General features: G+C 34.9%; 2 protein-coding genes across 5 annotated transcripts in view; one reads left to right on the top strand and one right to left on the bottom strand.

The window, feature by feature from the left end:
- Positions 1–3,231: 3,231 nt before the first annotated feature.
- LOC124413395 (tubulin polymerization-promoting protein homolog) lies at positions 3,232–15,913 on the top strand. Its single transcript, XM_046893940.1, has 4 exons — positions 3,232–3,406; positions 11,261–11,576; positions 12,205–12,334; positions 15,392–15,913. The coding sequence occupies exons 2-4, from the start codon at positions 11,272–11,274 to the stop codon at positions 15,569–15,571; spliced, it is 615 nt and encodes a 204-aa protein (XP_046749896.1). The 5' UTR covers positions 3,232–3,406; positions 11,261–11,271; the 3' UTR covers positions 15,572–15,913.
- Positions 15,914–20,853: 4,940 nt separating this feature from the next.
- The window catches only part of LOC124413393 (rab11 family-interacting protein 4), a 73,360-nt gene continuing 71,682 nt past the window's right edge, over positions 20,854–22,531 (bottom strand). For all 4 annotated transcript variants that reach the window (XM_046893934.1, XM_046893936.1, XM_046893935.1 and 1 more), the window contains one exon: positions 20,854–21,275. In XM_046893934.1, the coding sequence (XP_046749890.1) occupies positions 21,153–21,275 (123 nt within the window). In that variant the 3' untranslated portion in view covers positions 20,854–21,152. The remainder of the gene's footprint in view (positions 21,276–22,531) is intronic.

Below are 22,531 nucleotides of genomic sequence, written 5' to 3'. Positions count from 1 at the left end.
TTCATAAAGTACCTAGAAAATGACATCAATTCCTATGTAAAAGATACCGAAGCAAAGTTTCGATTTCGTCTCACGTTTTAAAGCTTGCGATTCCAGCACTCATGTTTAGGGAGGGGGGGATCCATCGACTAAAGTAGAGGGCCGTCAATTTTTTTTTGAATGCTGTTTTGTGTTTCAAAAAACCTGGCTAAAGCTCACGGCGAGAAAAAAATTATTTAACCCTGGCCGATAATGTATATACGACCCGAAACAAGATATCAAAAATCTGAAACGTTTGATTGTTCGGAAGAATAAACAATGTCTGCACACCAAATTTTAGCCAAAAATATTGAAAATTGTAGGAGGAGATACACTTTCAAAAAACAAAAGTTTCGATATTGAAAGATTTTTCAATGCCACTATTTTTTTCGTGAAGTATAGCCAATTTTGTGTAAGAAAGATTCTATACTGTTTAAAGCTACCATGCATAGTTTGAGCGGTATGAATTTTTTACGCGCCCTACTGCGACGAACATGGAAACAGACTAATTTTTGGAAGTTAATTTCAGAAAAACTACTGATGTGATATTAAAATTTTTTTGACATCAACTCATTTATGTACACGTCGTGGAGTGTGTGGCAATATTTTTACTGAAAAAATATAAATCTCGATGAAGATATGTGTCTACGCGCCTTTCGATGGTGCGCGGTCGATCAGTGTTGTGTACATGACATCGCGAATATCGGTGGTCTAAAACACAAAAAATATGCTAAATACCTACATTGTATCAACCCTTTCGTTGTAACGTATGAACGGAGTCTTATTGTTACTCGGAATAAAATTTTTCATACGTTAAGGCAAATACAGTTTCTGACATCTATACATATACCGATCTGTCGAGACACTATAAAAATCATCACTGGAATGTGTGCTTACGTGCACAGATGATGTCGCACATAATGTATTCTTGAAGTCCAGTAGCACTCACAACCAAAGATAATTGTCTAACTGCCACGCTAGATCCAAAGTGGTTGTAAAGATATCACCGTACTGATCTATAACTCGGACTTTGTTTGTCGCGGGAGACGCAAAGACCTATGCGACACCTAGTGGGTATTCGCAATACACCTCAGACAATTAAAAGTAAGAAGCCTGAAAGACACCGCCGTTACGTGTTTCGTGTCCCCGATATTGTAGCGACCTGTGAAAAGATATAGATTTTTGAAAAAAAATGTGCTGCATGGTCGGTAATCGCACGTCGGTAATCGACCAACACCGAATGTCGTAATTTTTTCAGTTTACTGCTTTCCTGGTGCTTAACCTCTAGCGGATCGGAAAACCGATACATCGGCTCGCCCTGTGATATCAACTTTGTATATAGTTGATACATGATACCAGACACTAGTTTGGGCACTTTTCAAGGGCGATTTTACTCTCAAATCCTGGCCGTCTATAGGTTATTGGGGCAGAGTATTGGTCGATTACAGACATGCGTTTCTAGTTCTGAAACGAAAATTAGCTCCAGAACAAGGAAGGATTATGTATAACATATAGTGATTATTTATACAGGATAGGGGTAGAAAGTTATTGTAAATTAGCCTTGTAACAATATATGCATGTCAATGAGGGCATGAAAAATTACTTAAAGTTGAAACTATACCTATTCATTTGTACTATATAATGTAAAATAATTGAGACTGTTAAATGATGTTAATTGTAAAGAAGTTATTACTGAAGAAATTTTCAAGGCAAATAAGAATCTGGTATCTTGTGGATGTAATAAGTGTAATAGTCTACTACATACGATTACTGAATGTGAGACATTTGATGACAAAAGAAAACTTAAATTTACCATTAATTAATGACAAATCAACTTTGCACAATATTCTTGAAAATTGACATTGAAAAACTATTAATAAGCTTATCGCATTATTAAAACATATTTTACTTATAATTAAATCAAATTTGGTATATCGTCATTGACAAAGTAATGTAGTCTAAAGACAATCTGTGGAAAACTCAAATTATAATTTATAATACCTAGTTGCATATGCGCATGCGCAATTCCTTAATACAGTACTTTTTTAAGATAAAAAATAAAGGATTTCTATTCAGTATGTCGCAAGAAATGTTTTTTATTCAATAAATGTGGTTCCAATCAATAACCCAAGCTGTTGTTAAAATCACTTTTTTGTTAAATAAGATGGCATTTACTAGAATCAAAATAATATATTGTATTACAAGAGCGGAAAGTGCGACAATTTCCGATGAGTGTGAATTTTGAAGTGTAATCTGCTAAAGCGAACGCTGTAATCACACAAGTCAGGTATCGCCCATCTACACGTGTGTCATACGCTTTTTCCAAAACGGGTGAAGGAAAGTTTGATTAGAGAAACCACAAAATCGCGGTTAGGTAACTTACGCTAAAACGGAGTTATTTGTAGTTGCGCGTGCGCCAAAGAAAGCCCTACTTAACTGTGTAGAATCGAATGCTTCCGATGTGCGCATGCGCAACGTAGTTTTATCGCACTGTTCGGAAATGGGGCACCTTACGCACACTCCACAGGCTTTGAAAGTCGAACTTTTCAAGCAGGTATTGGAAAGAAACATTTCTTTCGGTATGTTTGGTAAATTCAATGAATTCGTTCTCTGTGTTTAATTAGGTTTTAGAGAAACAAAACCTAACCTCAGTAAAAAGTTTCTCAAAAATGTTGACTTTAAATGGAATTAATTTAAATGTCGCTTTCGAATCTTTCTATTGTTCGCATAAATATTATTTGCAATTATCTGTAAAAATCATACACACTTGATCGATGAAATTCAGCGGAAATCTGTACTTGCACAGGTTACAAGTATCTAAGTATTTCCACGTTATTAAATACGTAATGAAATCGGTCAATAATTAATTGATTGAAATGAATTTTTGTTAAATCAGTTTATGTACAGTATTTGATTAAATCACAGAAGTATGTCTACAACTTTTCTGAATACTTGTATTTTCTAGAAGTATTTTTCTAGAATTGGTTGCAATATTAAAGAGTTCCACACTGGAAAATTTGAACTTATTTTAGCACACAAAACGTGATAAAAATTGGGTAAAAAACACAAACAAGAAATGATTACCGATCGAATCTTTTGGCGAGAATCATACGAGAAACTGGCCATCTATAAACCCTGTGAGGCAGGCAAGCAAACCAAACTGGGGCGGGTGGGGGCGGCGGCAAGGCTGGGGCGGTGGGGGCGAAGGCGAGAATTTTAGGAACGGGTGCCGCAGTCTCTTCCCAGACATAATCGCAAACGCGGCGCGGCAATTCCGAATATTTTTAATCAGCCAAACCGCTCGTCGTTCGCTTTTTCACTCGCGCAATATACCAACGGAGGAATCGAGGGTCCGAGCCGCAGGCACGTCAAGTCAACTAATCGCAAAGTGAGTTCAGTGGGTGACCCTAGGGACGTAATCTCCAACATTGACGACGATTTCCGATCCACCGTTTTCCGCCGCGAAACATTCATCAGACTAGTCTGCAAAGCCTAAATTGCGACTCCTACGCGTTGGAAAATCGCTGGTATTGTTGATTCGTGATTCGCAAAAGTGCGAAATTCCGAATTTTTACAGCTGTGTTATTGATGGCTTTATATTTATTCTACATTTCATTTTTTTTTTTTTTTTATTGAAACACGGCCAAGGCGAGAGAGGCTCTCGTTTGGACTCGAGCCACGCGCAATACTTACAGCGTTAAATTATTATACATATATACACACTGCACCAATAGGATAAAAAGTTATTTCTACACACAAACGACGACAACAGAGTGTTAATTCAATGCTCAACTTTCCTAGTTGCGTCATTTTACGTTCAAGCACTTATGTATTTCGAAAACCATCATCGACGCTCTGACTATCTAATTCTGAACTGTACGTTTAAAATTCGATTCGAAATGGGAAATCATGTAAAAACTGATTCAACGATCAGTTTGCATTCTGGTATATTAATGCATCATAATATTAAGTATCGTGTGTTAGTAGACACATGACCGTTGCATGTTAACGAGACGTTGTTTGTCGAGTGCGATGATAATTGTTAGATAAGACAGACTTAACCGGAAGCCTGAAAGTTAAAATAATAACGTTGCAGCGAATATCGTGTTCGGATCAATTGTCAACAGGTTCTATCGACCTTCTGCCTGTTTATTTACATCGCGGTAAACCCGCCTAGGTTCTTGCGTAACGCAGCGAATCACGTCATCGATGCAAAGTGCAGGGTCGGTATACCAAGGGGACGAAAATCCTTGAACGGAATCATTAAATCTAGCTGTTTGGAATTACATACGTAAATACCAAAGAGTTTATTCCATTACTTTCTCGTCGCGATTTCTTGGTGACGATTCCCGTGATTTTTCCCCCTCAGCATTAATGCGCTCCTTCCGCGTCTGCGTACGCAATACGCAATACGCAACCTATTCAAAGCTTCCGCGTGTACACACGCGAATGTACACACCTGACGATTTACACATAGAAACGTGCTAGGGATCCAGCAACAACGTAGTGCAATACCATTCCCAGATGCGGGCTCACGGATGTAGAGACCCTGATCAATATGGCACATGCGCCCTGCCTTTAGTCACCCCTTGCGAGAGGGCTGATGGCCTGCCGAAATTGCTTTCACTTGAACCTGCTCTTCGGTTATACCTACCGAGAGCAAAAAATATACTCACGGTATCCAACGAGAGGATTTTGATATTAGTTTCATGGCGAAATGGAAACGCTATAAATTCACATCGACAAATATTTCGTTTAATTTAGTTTAGGTCCATTGTTACAATAACGGTATAAATATTGTTCAAAGTCAAAGAAAATTTGGTAGAACGAACCATACATATATGTGCGATTGCATTTGTCTATACTACAATACTGGTTATTGCAATATTAATCCTGTTTTATTAAATTAAATCTGTTCAGTTCTACAAAACTCATTACCATTTTGTACCTAGATCTACAATTTTAGGTTATACTAAAAAATGAAAATTCCTCTGCACAGTTCAAATTGACATATCGATTATTACAGATTATACTCAGTTCACTTGTATACTCTGATATAGCTATCTTTAAATTTGTTAAAGCGAACAGAAAATATTGAAGTCTTAAACTCGTCTTTCGATCCTCAGCACCGTTCAGGGGCGTAAAAGTATAACAAAAGAATCGAATAAACATTGCATGCAGGGTGTTTTGTTGACGGGGAAGTATGTACGTTAGGCTTGAAGACTGTAGGGTGGTAGGTACATAGAAACTTAATGCCGTGGTTTTTGTAGGGTGTATATTCTACTTGGGCTAGTAGACTTGGGCTGCAAAAATCTGAATATTAAACCTTTATTTTTGTACTAAGTAATAACACATAAATAATTGTTATAGATTATTTTATTTATTAAAACACTAATAGCTCAGATTTGAGTAAACAAATTATCTGCGTGTACCTAAGTTGTTCAATTAAACGGATATTGATATAAATGAACGTTCAATGACAGAATTAATTTTCACAATCAGTCCTCTAATCGGATTATAATTGTCTAATGGATAGCTTATACATAAAGCAATCGGGAATTGACAGTTCTGATAAAACGATTTGAAATTTTTAAGAGAAGTTGTTCCTACACAAATTCGTTTTCATTGCTATAGTACGGCAGTTTATGAGATTGAAACTTTTGGTATGATCCAGTTGTTTCTGAATCGTTGTTATAAAGCTAATGAGGCCGCGTGTGTAGTAGAAATTAATTTTGAAGGGAGCCTCGGGTGTTCATAGCGCATAGTATCGAACGTTCGTGTTAAACAAAAAACTACCTCGCGTCTTCCGGTTCCATATCCACCGATGACACAATACGCAACTCTGGCATAACTGCCTATTTATAGGTATGAAATAACGCGGATTAGCCACTGACTTTTTACTCGCTTGGTTGAATCAAGTTAATTTGTCACATATTGTGGATGCTCACGTAGATGAGATACGATACGCGATGCAAGTATGCCTATATTGATTATAGATACATCGTTCCGCAGATAATTTAAACACATTTCTCGAGAAACTTGCGGACTTGGAAAGATAAATCGCCGAACCGTCTGAATGAAAAGTTAGGAAGAGATAGAGATGTTATTTACGCGTCAATGAAAGCGAACACGAAAGAAAAACAATAAAATATCTATAATTTGAGAAAACATTTTACAAATCAGATGATTTATAATTAAAATGATTAAGGCCTGGTGTTTTTAACCCAATTGTAATATTTTTGGGACAATTTTTGTCACCACCGAGACCTACAGAAGCAGGCTGGAAAATTTTTTGTGAATGATTATTTTCAAAGTGAACAATTACATTTGCGCATTGTAATCATACTGCAATGTAAGATTTCTTGAACACTGCTGACGTCTTTAAACTTTTTTTCCCTAAAATTTGATTCAGACGATACGATCCATTCATCTGCAAATTTCGTAGTTCAAACATTTTAAGTGCCCTTGAGTACAGGTAAAAGAATTTTTAAACGCCCACAATGTGTTTGCATTTTATGCGCAGAATATCCGCGAATGCGATTGCTGAAAACCGTGATCACAAGACGCTGCTTTGCTTTTTTGCGAGCCTCGTGTCATATTGATTTTATTATCTCTACACTCAGCAATCCTAACGACCCATGACATCATCCCCTGCCTACACCCTGCAGTAATCTTATTTAATGGACGATAGAAATTCATCTTCGTTGGGCTCGCCCAAATCAGTGAACATATATGTATAAATAGAAATAAACGAGTCGATGGATCTTAATTTCTGCAAAAATATCACCTCAGAGTCGGAGTCTTTGAGTATTTGTAATTGCGAAAATGTAGGAAAACGGAAAAGATGAAAATTTATATAATAAGATATTTTCGACAGTGGGAAGAATCGCAGTTCGGTCAGGTTGTAATAGTCTAAGAAAAAATAAATTCCACAACTAACCATAGAAGTATAATTACTGATACATATAAAACTCCAAGGCGTGTACTTCATTAATTTTAGTTTATCGGCTTCTGGTAAGTAACGATATTTCTCAATTGTTACAGTTACACACAATCAGTTCCGCCAAAAACATAAAAAAAGAACGCATTTTGTCAGGAGCAGTTAATTTGACGAAAAAGATTCTTGTCAAAATTTCATTCGCTTTTATAATTAAGGCACTTGTTCGAAAAAGTTGAAGACTAAAAATTAAAATTGTACATACCAGCGATAAGCCTGTTTATCTGATGATAATCGGTAGCAATTTTTAATAAAAAAAATGCTGCCACTCGTCAAAAGCGTCATGAGTTACAGTAAGTTTAAACCTAATACGTTAAAATGAATGTTTTTATTTTCCAATCGAGTCGAGAAACGTAAATATTTTGACAAACAAACAACTTCAACGAGACTGAAGCTAAGTTTTCTTAATGTACCAAAGTTAACTGCACACCGTTAACTGTTCCTTTGCTTAAGCTCTTTTCCACGTTACGTAATGGCTCTGAAACGCTGAACGATAAACGATGTAACGCATTACCAATTATCGCGACCTCGACCTGAACGTTGGCTCGCATTTAATGCGTTTAGAAACTAGCTTGAGTTTCATGTTCGGTAACGCAACGACCGGTAAATAGGATGATCGGGAGAACAGCTGATGCGCATCCAGGAGCTGTCTCTATAGCACTTTACATATTACATATTTACATGCACATACATTCGAGCACACGTAAATGTTAAGTTCGTTAAGTACGAAATACCTATATTTATAATGGCTTGTAAACAGCGCGCATAGATATAATTTACCGATTTCTTTTTATCGCCTATATATTTGTGTCAAATTATAGGCATAATGTAAGCTCTCCTGCACGATAAATATCCAGAGTAATCTTATCGCTGATAAGATTGTACCTTCAGTCAACCGGTGCAAATGTAACGCAATATCAATTTTCTATAACGCGTGATCGTCACTTCTCTTCACTAAAGTGCCTTGCATTAAGAAACAAGGCTTACTTAGAATTAGATATCCATCGCATTCAAGTTTCGAGTCTTTTCAGACCTTCGGTTTCAAATTTTCCTTCGATTTTTTTGAAGAGAAACAGACAAAAAATAAGAATTTATATGGAGGCACGTTTTTGGTAGTTTTTAAAGCGTATTTACTAGTCGTAAATAATGCACGATTCGCTTAAGGATGAATTCTCATTTGAATAAATTTTTTTTTTACCTTCAAGATGGTTTATACACGTCATAAACAAAATTAAATTCTTTTCTTCGGCGGAATTATAACAAATTGGCTCGTTTTTCAACGTCCTCCTGGTATGATAAAAAGCATAATTTTTTACAATATCCGACTGTACACCGTCGTGATAAACATTGTCATTGGACTATTGTAGTTGAATCGAAAGTGGAAACGTAAATTTTTAACCATTTGTAAGACCGCTATCAGAAAGGAAAAAATGATCATCGTCTAGCCGCGCGGTTACCAACAGCAGCTAATTATCAACCAGCAATGCTAATCGCATTTGTTTCTGTTTTTTTAGCATACATATTGCTACAAAGCGAGAACGTTCGAAAAGTGTTATTTTCGGCACTCGCGCGTGTCCACTAAGAAAACTGATTTCATAACAATAATGTAATAAATGTAATTAGCAGTATAATGTCAGAAGCCCCAGCCATTCAAAGTCTAAAATTAATAACACTGCTCTTGATTTATACTGCATGAAGTTAATTTCTGATTTATAAATAGATTTCGGATTAATTGCTAGTGCAGATTCGTCGGGTGAAAGCAAACTTCGGGATATTTCCAGCCGTGACCTAACATAATCTATATACTCTAACTTACAGTTCAATCTAATCTCGCTGTTCAGTTGCTCCTTTAATAATTGGAGCACGCGATACGTGTTGTATGTAATCTATGTAATACATACCTATACAGCACAGATCGTGAGATACAGAAATGTATGCTTCAAGTGTTGATTCGTATAACAATTCGATAACCCTGTCGTAGAAATTCATCAGGCTCCGAATCTGCATCGATAGTCAATTAGTATTCATAATGAAGCGAGTCACGCAAGGTAATCTTGCAAAACTTACTCGTTTAATTAACATCGTATTTGCAGGTTGTACGACGCAACAGCGTGCTGTGAGTATACATGGAGTATACCTAGAACTCTTACGACACGCCCCTTTCTTCGAGGTCAAAGCCTTTAAGTGAGATGTGTACCAACTGTCTAAAGAAATCCCTATGGTTTTAGGGAATTATTTTTCTGGCGAAGGCTACCCTGCTCGGTAATGCCATCATGTATAGTTGTGGTTGAGTTATTTAAAGTCCCGTTCATTTTGCCCCACGCAGATTCAACGGTACAACAATTAATCACCACCGATCTAGGGTATTTTGGCACCGTTGGTACACATCTTACTTAAGTCCAGTCCAGCGTGATAGGGAAACTTTTTTGGAAAAAGAGGCACACCATGTATACTCACCTACCACGCGCAACAGGTGATATGCATACGTCCTCTATCTAGGCATGTAACGACGTCACTAGTATCTATATACCAAACGTAAACCGCCGCTGTAATTAGGTGTACTCAAGTGTACACCTGCAGTGAATATTTTTCATCGGATCGATATTGTGTTTTTTTTTTCCTGGTAAACAATTATGCGATTCTGTGAAAACACGAGCAACTGAAAACAAATTTCTGTGTACAATTAGTCAGATTCGGGTCTGTTGTAATTATATTTTCGGAGACAACAGACGAAAAAACATTTAAATTAAAGGCAGTTTGAATGTCATGTTCGTACGATTTTTTTAAATAGTTTTCCTTGAGCGTTTTTTGCGATACATGTACACTAGGGTGGTTCAAAAAATCGAATATTTCTTTCTTTCAAAGTCACGTTTAGTAGTTCTAATTTGAGCCCTCAATGTTAATATTCAGTCGTTCCTGAACGCAATCTTCCATTTTCCAATGATTTTAGTTATTTCTGAATTTTGTACATCAGTAACGAAGCAATATATGCACATGAATGTCCAATACATATTCTTGTAGGGAATTCCATGCTTTACAAAAAACGTCGGTTATAATTTTTTTATAACTCAACTCTTTCAAAAGTTATTCAAGGTTAAAGTAGAAATCATGTAAAAATTCGCTTTTATCGAGATTATCAGCGAAAATACTAGACTTATCACAAGATATTGAGGATTTATTTTCATAAGGGATTTCAATCGATATAAAATCATGTTATTCGATTCATTTTCAATTTGACCAAATTTATTCTGTAATTATTATGAGTAATAATATGTAATAAATGTAATCCCACTTTAAAAGCACCTTTTCTTTTAGCAATAAAATAAATTTGCTTCAGTTGAAAATTAATTGGTTGACATGATTTTATACCGGTTGAAATGCTTTCCGAAAAAACCCACAAATTTTGTAATAAGTCTAGTATTTTCACTGTTAATTTAAAAAAAAAGTGAATTTTCTCGTGATTTCTAAAATTCTTCGCAGAGTTTCTTAGTCCTTACAGCCCCAATTACATTATAAATATAATTACCAATATCATGATTCGGTTTATACGTAGAAACTTCGTATCTTGTTACCAAGCGGCAAAGAATTTCTCGCAGACTCGTCGATGGGCAAGCCTTTTATCTCGGTAACTCGATACAAAGATATTAGTCTCGATCCCTAAGATAATTGCAATGCGACAAGCAAGCAAAAGTGACGCGCGGATTAATCGTAACTTTGCTTCCTTCCGTTAACCGGCGACAGTTGTAACTTCCTGAGTTAAGAGGAAGTGCAATCAGTCTTTTCCGACCGAGTAAAATATCACTTATTTCACCTATTATCAGAACATACGTGCCACTAAAATGAAAATATGAAGTGAAATTAATTGTTCTGCACAGCGATAAGGGGCGATTCATTAATTACGTAAGAGTCCCAAGGGGGAGAGGGGTTTAAAAATGGCTAGAATCGTCCTCACGTAATTAATGAATGGCCCCTAACACCATAAAATGTATAACTCTAATTGGATGCGCTAACTGTAGCGTTTCCACATCAGTGATGGCAACTCAATTGAAGGAGTACAATTTGAAACAAGTTTCTCGATAATTGTCTTCAATATTGCACGTAGAATCGCGCTAGCTGAGATGTTTTCAGGTTAACAATGCTCACAAGGCTCTGACAACGGTCAAAATAAGTGACATTTTACTCGGTCGGTAAAGAATCGCTATAGACTATGACATATCATGTTTATAGCCCTTTGATTATTTACAGACGAGTATATAATGGCGGATAACGTGCAAAACGGTTCGCCCGCGGCAGCTACGCCCCCCAGCGAAGGCCTCTCGGCCTTGAAGATCGACGCCGGTGCCGAAGGGACCGGAAGTTCTGGGCCAGCGAGTCCGGCAAGCCCAGCTGGCACCGGATCCTTCACAGCGAGTTTCAAAGCCTTCTCGAAGTTTGGTGACCCAAAAAGCGACGGCAAACAAATAACGCTCAGTCAGAGTGACAAGTGGATGAAGCAGGCCAAGGTCATCGATGGAAAAAAAATCACCACCACTGACACGGGGATATACTTCAAAAAGCACAAGTGAGTAGGCTGTCAGATTAGAATTGGGCAATGGCCAATGGAGAGGCTACAAGTCCAGTGTTTTACGAGATAATAAGTATATTATCTACAGATTAAGATGATATTATTCATATAAAAAAGCTCCTATAAGATTAGCTGAAAGATAGATGCGCCTGCAATCTTTGTAAACGTTGAAATTATCTCCGCATTTTCATATAAAAAATCTAAAAGATAACGATAAGATCGCGAGATTATTAATGTACTAAGAAAAAAAAATGATTGATTCATTCAGAACAAAATTTTGTTCAAGCAAGAAAACTTTTCTTGCCATCGGTTATGAAATATTTGTTTTAAACAAACAATTCTTTTTCCCAGTGTAACAGATTGGGAAGAGTTTCTTTTAGGAAGATATTTTTATTCAACAATCACTTTTCCCGAAATTACATCATACAGTCTTGTCTTCGAATCGCGTCGCCTATATATTTCAGTAAGCAGTTTATCTTATCTTTATTATACCTTACAATTATCAAAAGATGAAAAGGAACGGCAGGTTTATCTAGATGAGTATAAAAGATGATCTTAACTAACAATGCTGTGCAGGTACTGCGAATCGCAAATTAATTACGCAAGACGTTCACTAATTTCGCAGGTCCGTCAAGCTGGGTTTGGAGCAGTACAAAGCGTACTTAGATGATCTTGCGAAGAACAAGAAAGTCGATGTGGAGGAGCTCAAAAATAAAATGGCCAACTGTGGGGCGCCCGGAGTCTCGTCGCACGCGGTATGTCTAATATATCTTAATTATATGGATGATTTCATGCGATAATATTATAACTTAATTGCACGAGTATCGATGTGGACTATCGATACATTTATACGGTGATCATATAATTGCTTCGAAAGCGTTATCTTCCTATGATTATACGTATCATATCAGACTTGATAATTATATTATAACAGAGCAATTTCGTTTGTATTTGGAGACTGAATCTACGCCCCGATGAAGATTCTCTTTACACATTTTTCGTTGTAGAAATATTAAAAATTTTGTAGAATTTATTAACTTCATCAGAACAATATTATCTTACATTGAAATTTATTCGATTTTAATTGATATTCCAAAATTTTTATAAATTACTTTCAATTTTCATTTAAATTTCTCTCTTTATATTGAATTTCATTATTAAAATTATACCAAAAATAAACCGAAATAATTTTGATTTAGATTAATGAATTTTTCGTAGAGTAAATAAATATTCCCTTCTGAGGTGAAAAATATTTTTTTTTTGTTTTCCAATTACAGACAAATTACGGAATCCTACTTATAATTATTATGTGATAACAACTCTTTCAATTTTACAAAAGTTAATCTACAAGAATGTAGGACAATCTAGAGCAATTGAAGAGAGTTTCATCGTTCTTGTCTAAATAACTTCGAAATTTTTTATTTTCTGTCTCTTTTTTCTTCAATTTATCCATAGATTCAAAACGCCCGCAGCCTTATGAACAATATAGATATAATTTTCCCCGGAGTTACGCAGAATATTCGCAGAGAAAAATTGTTTGGCAAAGCAATAAAATAATATGAAAACGAAATATCGTTGTTGAAAAATCCGCAAATTGAAGAATTTTATTTCTGTGATGCGGAATATACGATGTAGCTCTTGCTATGCTAACGCACAAACATAAAAACGGAGTGGATATTTATAAGGTAGATTGTATCGCAAAATTAATGCCCTTTCGTGGCGTTTGCCCGATAAGCTATACTTATTCAGCCGGAATTTTAGATCGCGTAGGGCTATTGCGCACTATTATATGGCACACAAAAGTCAGGCATGCCTATAAATATATGAGATATTCCAGCCGTGTGTAGCTACGTCGTGACCCTCGTGTCCTTCGGTTTTTAAAACTTTATACGTGTGGTTAAACTGACCGAAATTCTGGTGCCTTTTTCAGAAATAGCTGCTTTAGAAACGAATTATTATGTATTTGGATACAATTTTGCAATTACGGGAATGAAGACAAAGAATGGATTCAGTGAAATTTTTTGTCAAAAATAAACAAACGTGTCACGAAATTTTCGTGAAAACTGTTAAACAAGTGATAACTTTTCGTCTCTTACGGGATTATTTAAGGATCTCGTTTACATTTTCTCCTAAAGTAACTTAGGTTTGAAAACGTTGTAACAGATTAATGTATTATTCTATTTTAGGAAGGTTGTGTGGCTCACAGTTGATATTTCTTATTAATTTTTACTATGAGTTAGTAGTATGTTGAGTATCAGCTTTTAGATATGAATACTTAATTTCAGATCGTTTTCAAATGGTTAAGAATATAGAATATTCGATCGATTTATTCTCTACAACGTCACTGAAACAGATTTTTTGCAGTCAATTCGGCATTACCATTTCTTGATGATAAATTCAATATCCGCAAAATGTTATACAATTGAATATTTAACAATCCCAAAATGTATTTTGATAAATTTGTAGAAAATAGTCCTTTGTTTGTGAATAAAATAAGCCATCGTAAAGTCAAATCGATTAAATATAGTAGATTCTGAACGACTTTGACGCGATTCGAGAAGCACCGATATCTCAACATTTCATTTCTTTAATAAGAATCTAGAAAATTATATAGTCAAGTATCTGCACTTACAAGGAAAGTACTACAGGGTGTACCTGACTGATTTTCTTCATTCTGGGATGCGTATAAGATATTATTCGTCGTTTAAAAGGTAAAATCAGCCCTTAAAGTTCATCCGAAAAAATCGTGTTTCTGTGATTTTGCGATAAGAAGGTAACATGTTTGATAAAACCAACCGAACGTTATTCACTATCAAACAAACGATAATATGCGCAGCGTTTTTACTTTCAGAAGTTGCATCCTTTATGTTTCGAAATTAAACTTTAGGGGTGGTCCTCACCCCTTACACAACAGAATTATAACGCGATAAAAAAAATGGTGTCCAGTGTTTTTTTTTTTTTATCTTCTACAACATATTATCACAGAATGTTAAAAATCGGTGAAATATACCTCGAATATACTTTCCTTATTAGTTTAACACCTGAGCTTGAAAAGTGTTATAAATAACCGAAAGACACGAGCATCACTATCCAGCTGAACTGAGCTGGAATGCCCCATATACCCATAAACACATACAGACACAAAAAGTGAAGCACAGTTCGCGACACATTGGGATATGTAGATAAACATAGGTGTGTTGGCGATGTACAATCAGGTCAATATTATTAAATTAAAAACACTGCGTCTATCGACACGTCAGCTCGTAAGGATCGATCGGCATCAATCCATATTACAAGACTCCCGCAGCCCAGCCCTTCCGATAAATATACTTCTAAGCTATTCACTCGGGCATGCTAATAAATGTCTATAGAAACTTGACGTCTCTTTCACGACCAGGCCTGTCGTTTAAAATAACATTGTAGACGAAAGAGATACTTAGACGTTAGAGAAACAGCCATTGAAATCGCTATTTCATTGTACATACCTCGTGACTGTGGCACAGAGCCATTAAAAAGCGCTTTTATTAAAAATATTCAACATGCCCGCAGATAACGGCACACATATGAGTATATTTGGTTTATGCGTTTCCGTTTTGGAAATTTAAGGTCACATTATTTCAACGCATTTGTACAGAATTTTCGCACATTGCTTTTCATCTCGTGCAGACGAGGAACTTGAAGAAATTTTTGTGTACAAGTTTTTCATACGAGAGGAAAAAAAATTTTGATAACAAATAAATCAACCTACTTCGTTAGTGCATGTCTGGGTTCTGATATTTATTGATTTTTAATTAATTTGGTCCGACGATCAGGCAGGAAAGGCGGCATCGACGGTGGACAGACTGACGGATGTGAGCAAGTACACGGGATCGCACAAGCAACGGTTTGACGAAAGTGGAAAAGGAAAAGGGATCGCAGGGCGAAAGGACCTCCCCGACCAGTCAGGCTACGTCACCGGGTACCAAAACAAGGACACATACAAGGCTCATTAACCGAATTTGAAATACTCTCGTGTAAGCCTTCGATGAAAATCCGCACAAGATGCTTTATTATTTTTCAACATTTCAAGCTCCGCCACGCGTGCTTTTTCAGGCACGATCGAAATCGGGAGCACCAAACGAGCTTTACAGTAAATAAGTGCGGGACGAGCACAGCTACATTACAGTTTCAGCAATCGTATAACCCATCAGTGTGTTGTACAAGATAATGAGTATTATTATCTAGACGAGGATAAGATTATTCACGTACAAATTCATCTAGATAAGATTACAGATAGTTTCTCGTGCAATTGTCTCTATGAAATATAAGATCGTCTTCATTTTCATCTATACAATAAAACAGACAGATAACGATAATATAGAAAAACAGAATTGTTGGTCCAAAGTGTATTTCCCTGCGGTTGGTAAAAAAGAAATATGTTCGAGCTGCGAATAATTTCGTTTTTACGGCATGGGCATTGAAAAGTCCACTTTTTGTGGCAGTTTTCGTTCCGTAAAGTGACGCTTTATACAGAAGCGATCAACGTTACGGAATAAAGTCTTTATTCCGAAGTTTTGATGCGCAGTTCGAAGTGCGCATTCCAAACTACCGAATAAAGTAGCTTCGTCGAACAGATCGCGACATAACCTCACTCTTCGTTTTGCTTTTCAATGCCCATACCGTAAAAAATATCGTATGTGGCATGCCCGTAAACCGTTTTTTGTCTCGGATAATTTCAGTACTCGCTTCCGGCTCGCCTTCAGCTCGTCCTGAAATCTTTATCCTTGCCAAAAAACAGGCAGTTTACGGGCATGCCACGTAAATAGCTATTGTTAAGCAGAGAATAGGTTTTTTTTTCTTTTTTAACAACGGACGATTTGGTGAAATTAAGAAAAATTTAGTTCGAACAATAAAATATTATTTTTACCACTATTTTTGTCGCTCAACTCGTACGATCTTTTTTCCCAGTGATAATATTACGAATTGCGAAGTGTTTCTTTCGGAGAGATCCTTTGTTTAATTATTTGTTTTTCCGAACTCGAAATCGCATCGCCTATACAATATATCTTTCAGTAAGCAATCACGACCTTGTCTTTATCAAGCTGTACAAAAAATGTACAGCGGATTTATTTAGATGAATATGAAAGACGAACTTGACTTGTATTACCTCTATAAGATAAAGGATCAGGTGATTATGTCTAAGATAATTATTTTAGATAAAATTATCTAAATAACGTACAACCCGACTACCTATACAGTCGATTTGCATTCGAGTGTAACGCACATGCCTTTGTTGAAGTTGAGCTTCTTCGAAGTGAAGAGAAATCGTTTGATCTGCTTCAACTGGCAATTATTGCATAATCAATAAGAGTAATCTGATTTGACACGAGTTTTTCTCCATATATTTGCACGAGTACTTTTTGTTGTACTGCAATGAAAAAAGTCTAGAAATTATAATCGGAAATCAAAATTACTATGTAATAAAAAATCCTTTAGGTATGCATTTTTAGTACCGTATCACCACACTCGTCTTTCCTTCCAGGATGTGAATATCCGGAGTGTTTAAGTTCAATCAACAAGCCTCCTATGCTAGTTTCCTTCCTTCTTCTATGATACTCAACAAAGTATAGATATTTATTTTCACCATTGCAGAAAGCCAGACAGTTTTTGTAAATTCGGTTCGCGAAAGGTATTATCCATCTTTGAATCATCTATGATATTCTTAGCTTTAGATTTTCAAAAAATTTCCCGATGCTCGATATTGAGTAATAACCTAAATACCATGTTGCTAAATCCATTATTTTGTGTACTTGCGATGAAAATTGAGTGAACGTTTTTTTTTAAATTCAAAATTATTTAATTTTAGGGAATTTATAACAAACAATCGTGAACTTCACCTCAATTCTTAAGATGAATTTTTTGGAAAAGCAATCAGTTGAAATGTACAAACTGTTCGAGTCACTCGTTTGCAGGAATTTATCAGAATTTTTTCTTATTTTCCTCAACAAAAATTCACAATTTTGCCACTTTCAAATAAGAAAATGTTAGTTTAATAACGTAAATAAAAACAAGTAAAACTCCATTTAAAATTTTTCAAATATGTCATGAAAAATCCATGTACGAACGGATCTGTCATTCAGCAAACCCTCGCCATGGATATTCCAAAATTTTTAAAGCTGTATGAATATTTTGTAAAAAATAAAACCCAATTTAAAAAAAAAAAAAAAAAAAAAAAAAATGTACAACTTGAAGAAATCACACGTCTCGTTGTGTTTTTCAAAAACAAATTTTCTGGCAGCAAACAAATCAAGTGCAGCAAAAAAAATTAATGCAAATCAAAGACTGATCTTCACGGTGACTAGCTGATTAAATTACAATTCCTCGTATACCCGCAATTTTTAACACTATTTGTCACTGTATCTTCATTTTTATAATATGTAACATATTTACAAAGAAATTTTTACCGATGACCTCGAGACTTCCGATCGCAACTTTACAATACATACAATATTATAGATATCCATAATCCGCACACATTACAATATAAAGATAATGCCTATCTACCGTGTAGCTCGATTAACCTGTAATTACTTATAGAATTCGGATTCAGCTGTGCATTATGACTTCAGCGCAATCCACCCACGAATGTATAATTTATTTGAAAATAATTTTAACAATTATAAAGATTTTCGATCGATTATAAATAAATCTTAATTACATATTACAATTATCCTCGCGTAGGTGTAGGTGTAGTTATATACTTGTGATACGATTTATTATTATCATTATTACTATTATTATTATTATTATATCACCATTGAAAATAATAAAATTAAATATTACGGCCATATTATTAATACACGTAACAAGAAATCCAGTTCAAATAAAGATTGACGTTTATATTGTAAAGAAGAGAGTATCAATCCATATTTTTTACTTACACACAATACATCCACATCTCTAGTCAAAAATCTAGACGACGATACATCTACTGGAAGTTGGAGGGCGGGATGATTTTTTTTCAAGGTAAAGTACTTGTGCGTAAACACAATCAGCTGAAGTAATTGTAAATCATTTCAGTTTTGTTTCGTATTTATTTTTCATTTATCAAAAATCGGCTGATCGCAAAATCGCGATTAAACGATACAGATAATTATAAATGGCATAAATTTCATGAGATTCGATGAAATTATTGGCCAGTTGTACAATCGAAACCTTACCGTGATTTGGAGTTACGGTATATCTGCACTTCGTAAAGAAATTCTCTGTGAACAGATTACGAAAAATCTGTTCTGCAGACAGCTTCAGCACCGTTGGTAATTCAGTTATAATATACACAGTCAGAATAAACGATTCATCTTATTGTACTGGCAAATGATTCACAAACGTAGATAGGTATAGATATTTTGCCGGGTTATGGCTACTCTTTAGACATTATAAACGCGTTTTTAAATTTTAAATATCAAGGTTTATTTTATGCATCATTAATTCCGCTATTTCGTATTTGAGCTGTTTCATATAGGTTTCGCAGATACTGAATTATATTTACAAATTTGCTGTTCATAGATAGGGATCCAATTTATGGCAATTATTCCCAAACTTCATTCAAATCAATTTATTATTTTCCCATTCAAACAGGTCTTCCACTCACTTGTACTTTTAGAACAAGATAAGTAATGGATGAAAGTGTGTAAAAATTGAAAGAGATATTACCAAGTTACTATCAGCACGATCATGACAAGTTGTAGAAACAACATTCTGAATATTGTGAGGTAAGATAAGGCTCGGATTTTGAAAGTCAGTAAATAAATGGTCAACTGTTTTCTGACGTATCGGTTCTTCAGGAGTGGTCCTCCCCAAATCTGTATTTTATTCGCAAAAAATAAAAACGAAAATTGTACTAAATATTAGAAACATGCCTATATTACAGGAGAAAAAAGAAAAAAGAAACGAAACTAAATTACCTTACAACAATTAGAAGTGAACTTAGTTTCGTTTCTTTTCTCCCAACTTTTGTAATGTGGGCATGTTCTGAGTATATAGAGTAATTACTCAATTTTAAAAAACATTTTCTATGAATATTATTAATTTTCCAAATCTTACGTAACCCAAGATAGTAATTCAATATATTATTTATATATTGATGTATATGTGGAATATTTTCTTCTTCGAATAGCAATAAGTATGATTAGATTTTCATAATTTCACGATGCAACATGTTTATAAAACATTTTTTGTTGATGCAGGTATGTAACCGAAGTGTCTCAACTTAAAAAAAAAATAACTTTGAGTGAGTACAATGGAAGGCCTGTTAAATAGCATCATTTCCAGTATAGTTTACATTTGTTAAGTGAAAATATCTAGAAAGGGATCAATACCGACAAAATAATATACAATTAATATACGGCTGCTGTGGGGTTACACGCGTTTTAAACTTACAAACAACTACTGTATAATATATGCACATACATATCATAACTATGAATCTAAACGTTAACAATCTGTTTATCGTAGATTTTTTTAACGTTAAAATACCACATGGCGCCCCCGGCAAAGGACTTGAAGGGACGGCCATTTTATAAGATGAGAGGAAACTTTGGGGATGATAAGAAAATATTTATATTTATATATCCTTCTTCTCTCTCTCTCTCTCAATTATTATAAGTCTAAATTCAATTTTTTATTATTACACATTAAGTAACGCGCTATAATATTATACCATATTTTCGATCTCCAAGGGACGTCATACATTGTAAACATAGCCGCAGTCCTAAATCTGTCCAATCACAGTCAATGTATAGATGAGTAAACATTGAATCGTTAAAGTATCCTGCATGGCTCGTAAAAAGGGTTCACTTCAAAACTTTCAATATGACGAATGAGAATATAATTTTGAGACATTCGTTTCATCGACTTTATATCTGTATTATTCGTAAAACAGGTTATTGAGATTACGCGTAGTTATATTAATACACCTAAATGTGTATATCTTTAATATCCTACGATGATAACAATTCATACAACATGAGTATAAAAATTTTCTTATTATTAGAATATTAATATAACAGACAAAAGAAAAACGTCTTTTATAAATTTTCAGCTATCCAAAGACAAAATATTGCTATCGAAAAAATAAATGGAAGGCTGCAATAAAATATACTATATATATAGGTATTATATATATCTATATAGATATATTGTATTCTCACTATTTCTCTTGTTTTCGATTTATAATTTTCTTCCTGTTTGTTTGTTTGTTTCTTTGTTTGTTCGTATTTTTCTTTTTTTCTTTATGATATCATGTACAGGTGTATATGTATTATATTCATTCCACGCTCATGTGGACGGATATATCACGTTTTAAACATTCGTATGTGTAATATGATGATATACAGTAATTATTATTTTTACAACCACAAAAATTTATGCGATAAAATAAATTACATAAATTACATATGAAGTTTTTTTTTAAACAGAAGAGACCAGTGGTCAGCTCAATGATGTCTATATTATAATGATTATTATACGAGGAATTCAAAGAGATCTGGAGAAAGAAAAACAGGAGGGAGTTGGTCAGGGACTAGAGAGGGTGTGTTAATGCCCGTGCTTAACTTCTAACAATTGCGGATGATTTTCAACAATATTTAACAATATCCCATCGATATACGCCCTCAGTTGGGTGTTTACCTCCTGTTGCTCTTTCAGGGCCTGTTTCATCTGCAAATAATTATAAAATTTACATTTTATTTCAAACCTCACAATATTAACTGCCGTTGAGAGTCCGTTTCAGTTTTTTGTTCTCAGTAACGTCAGATGGGAATTACATATTCATAGACTAGAAAGAGTTAACTGTTTTTCCTTTAAATTACTCAGTGTTGATTTTCCAGTGGTATGATCATACGTAGAAATAATAAGTAAATTGTTTTTGTTCGCGTGCATGAAGGTCAGTAAATAAAAATGGCACTTGCTTAATGTTATTTCCGCAGTTAGTTATACATATAACGAGTTGAAACTTTGTACGAAAGTTCAGCTGTTGCATAACTTGAACTCTGTAAATTTATTATCGATCGTGCAATTAAGAAAAATTTTGATAAACGATATGACTGATCATAAGAAGATTGCGATTGGTGTTCTATCATTTTTCGTAGTCAAGACGAATTATGTCGAAGGTATTCAGAAAGCAGTAATGATTTCATAATTAAAAATCGGTATTTACTGATTTCTATTCATACCATCGACTGATAAGACACATAAATCAACATACTCAAAAAACATCGTAAACATACAAAAGCGTTATTTTTTTTATTACCAATCATTACACAGATCAAAAAATTTTCGAAAGGTTGTTAGTATTTTGAAAGTAAAGTTTTCGGTCTTCATATGCCAAAGAACAGAACTTTGCAGAAATATATGGCTGTTGATTAACAATGAAATAACTGTCCAGAGCAATATTTAAAGTATTGTGTATGTACCAAGAAAAATACAGATAAGGTTTTGGACTCAATATGGTCTATAGGTGTTAAAAATTAACTGGTAGTCAGTAATAAATTCATGGGGTGTATAGGGAATGCTGGGACAGGTTTCTTCGGATCCGTGGCATAGAGGCTTAAAATACCATGCACCATGGTCATGCAAAGTGAGCGTGGAGGTTTCCATTCCGGAAGGATAAACACAGAGCGGTAAACAATATTTCCAATATTCGTTCAGCATTCTGGCCAAGAAAGAATTCCAACTTTGCCCAATTCTGTATGATGTGAATTTGAGGACGAAGAATTTGGTAATTTTTAGCGTAATATCAAAGAAGTTTTTTCGGTTTTATCACGCGTGAAGATCTGAAGATTACAGATACGGAATAGGGCAAACTGTCAGTGATTAGTACGCACTCGATTTCATAAAGTTATTAAAGCATAGAAGCATATGATGGAGAAAACGGCGAAGGAGCTTTAATTCTTTCACGTTATATTGCATGTAAG

The sequence above is a fragment of the Diprion similis genome, chromosome 12 (genome assembly GCF_021155765.1).
Source record: "Diprion similis isolate iyDipSimi1 chromosome 12, iyDipSimi1.1, whole genome shotgun sequence".
NCBI classification, from domain to species: domain Eukaryota; kingdom Metazoa; phylum Arthropoda; class Insecta; order Hymenoptera; family Diprionidae; genus Diprion; species Diprion similis.
This window is presented reverse-complemented; position numbering and strand designations above follow the sequence as displayed.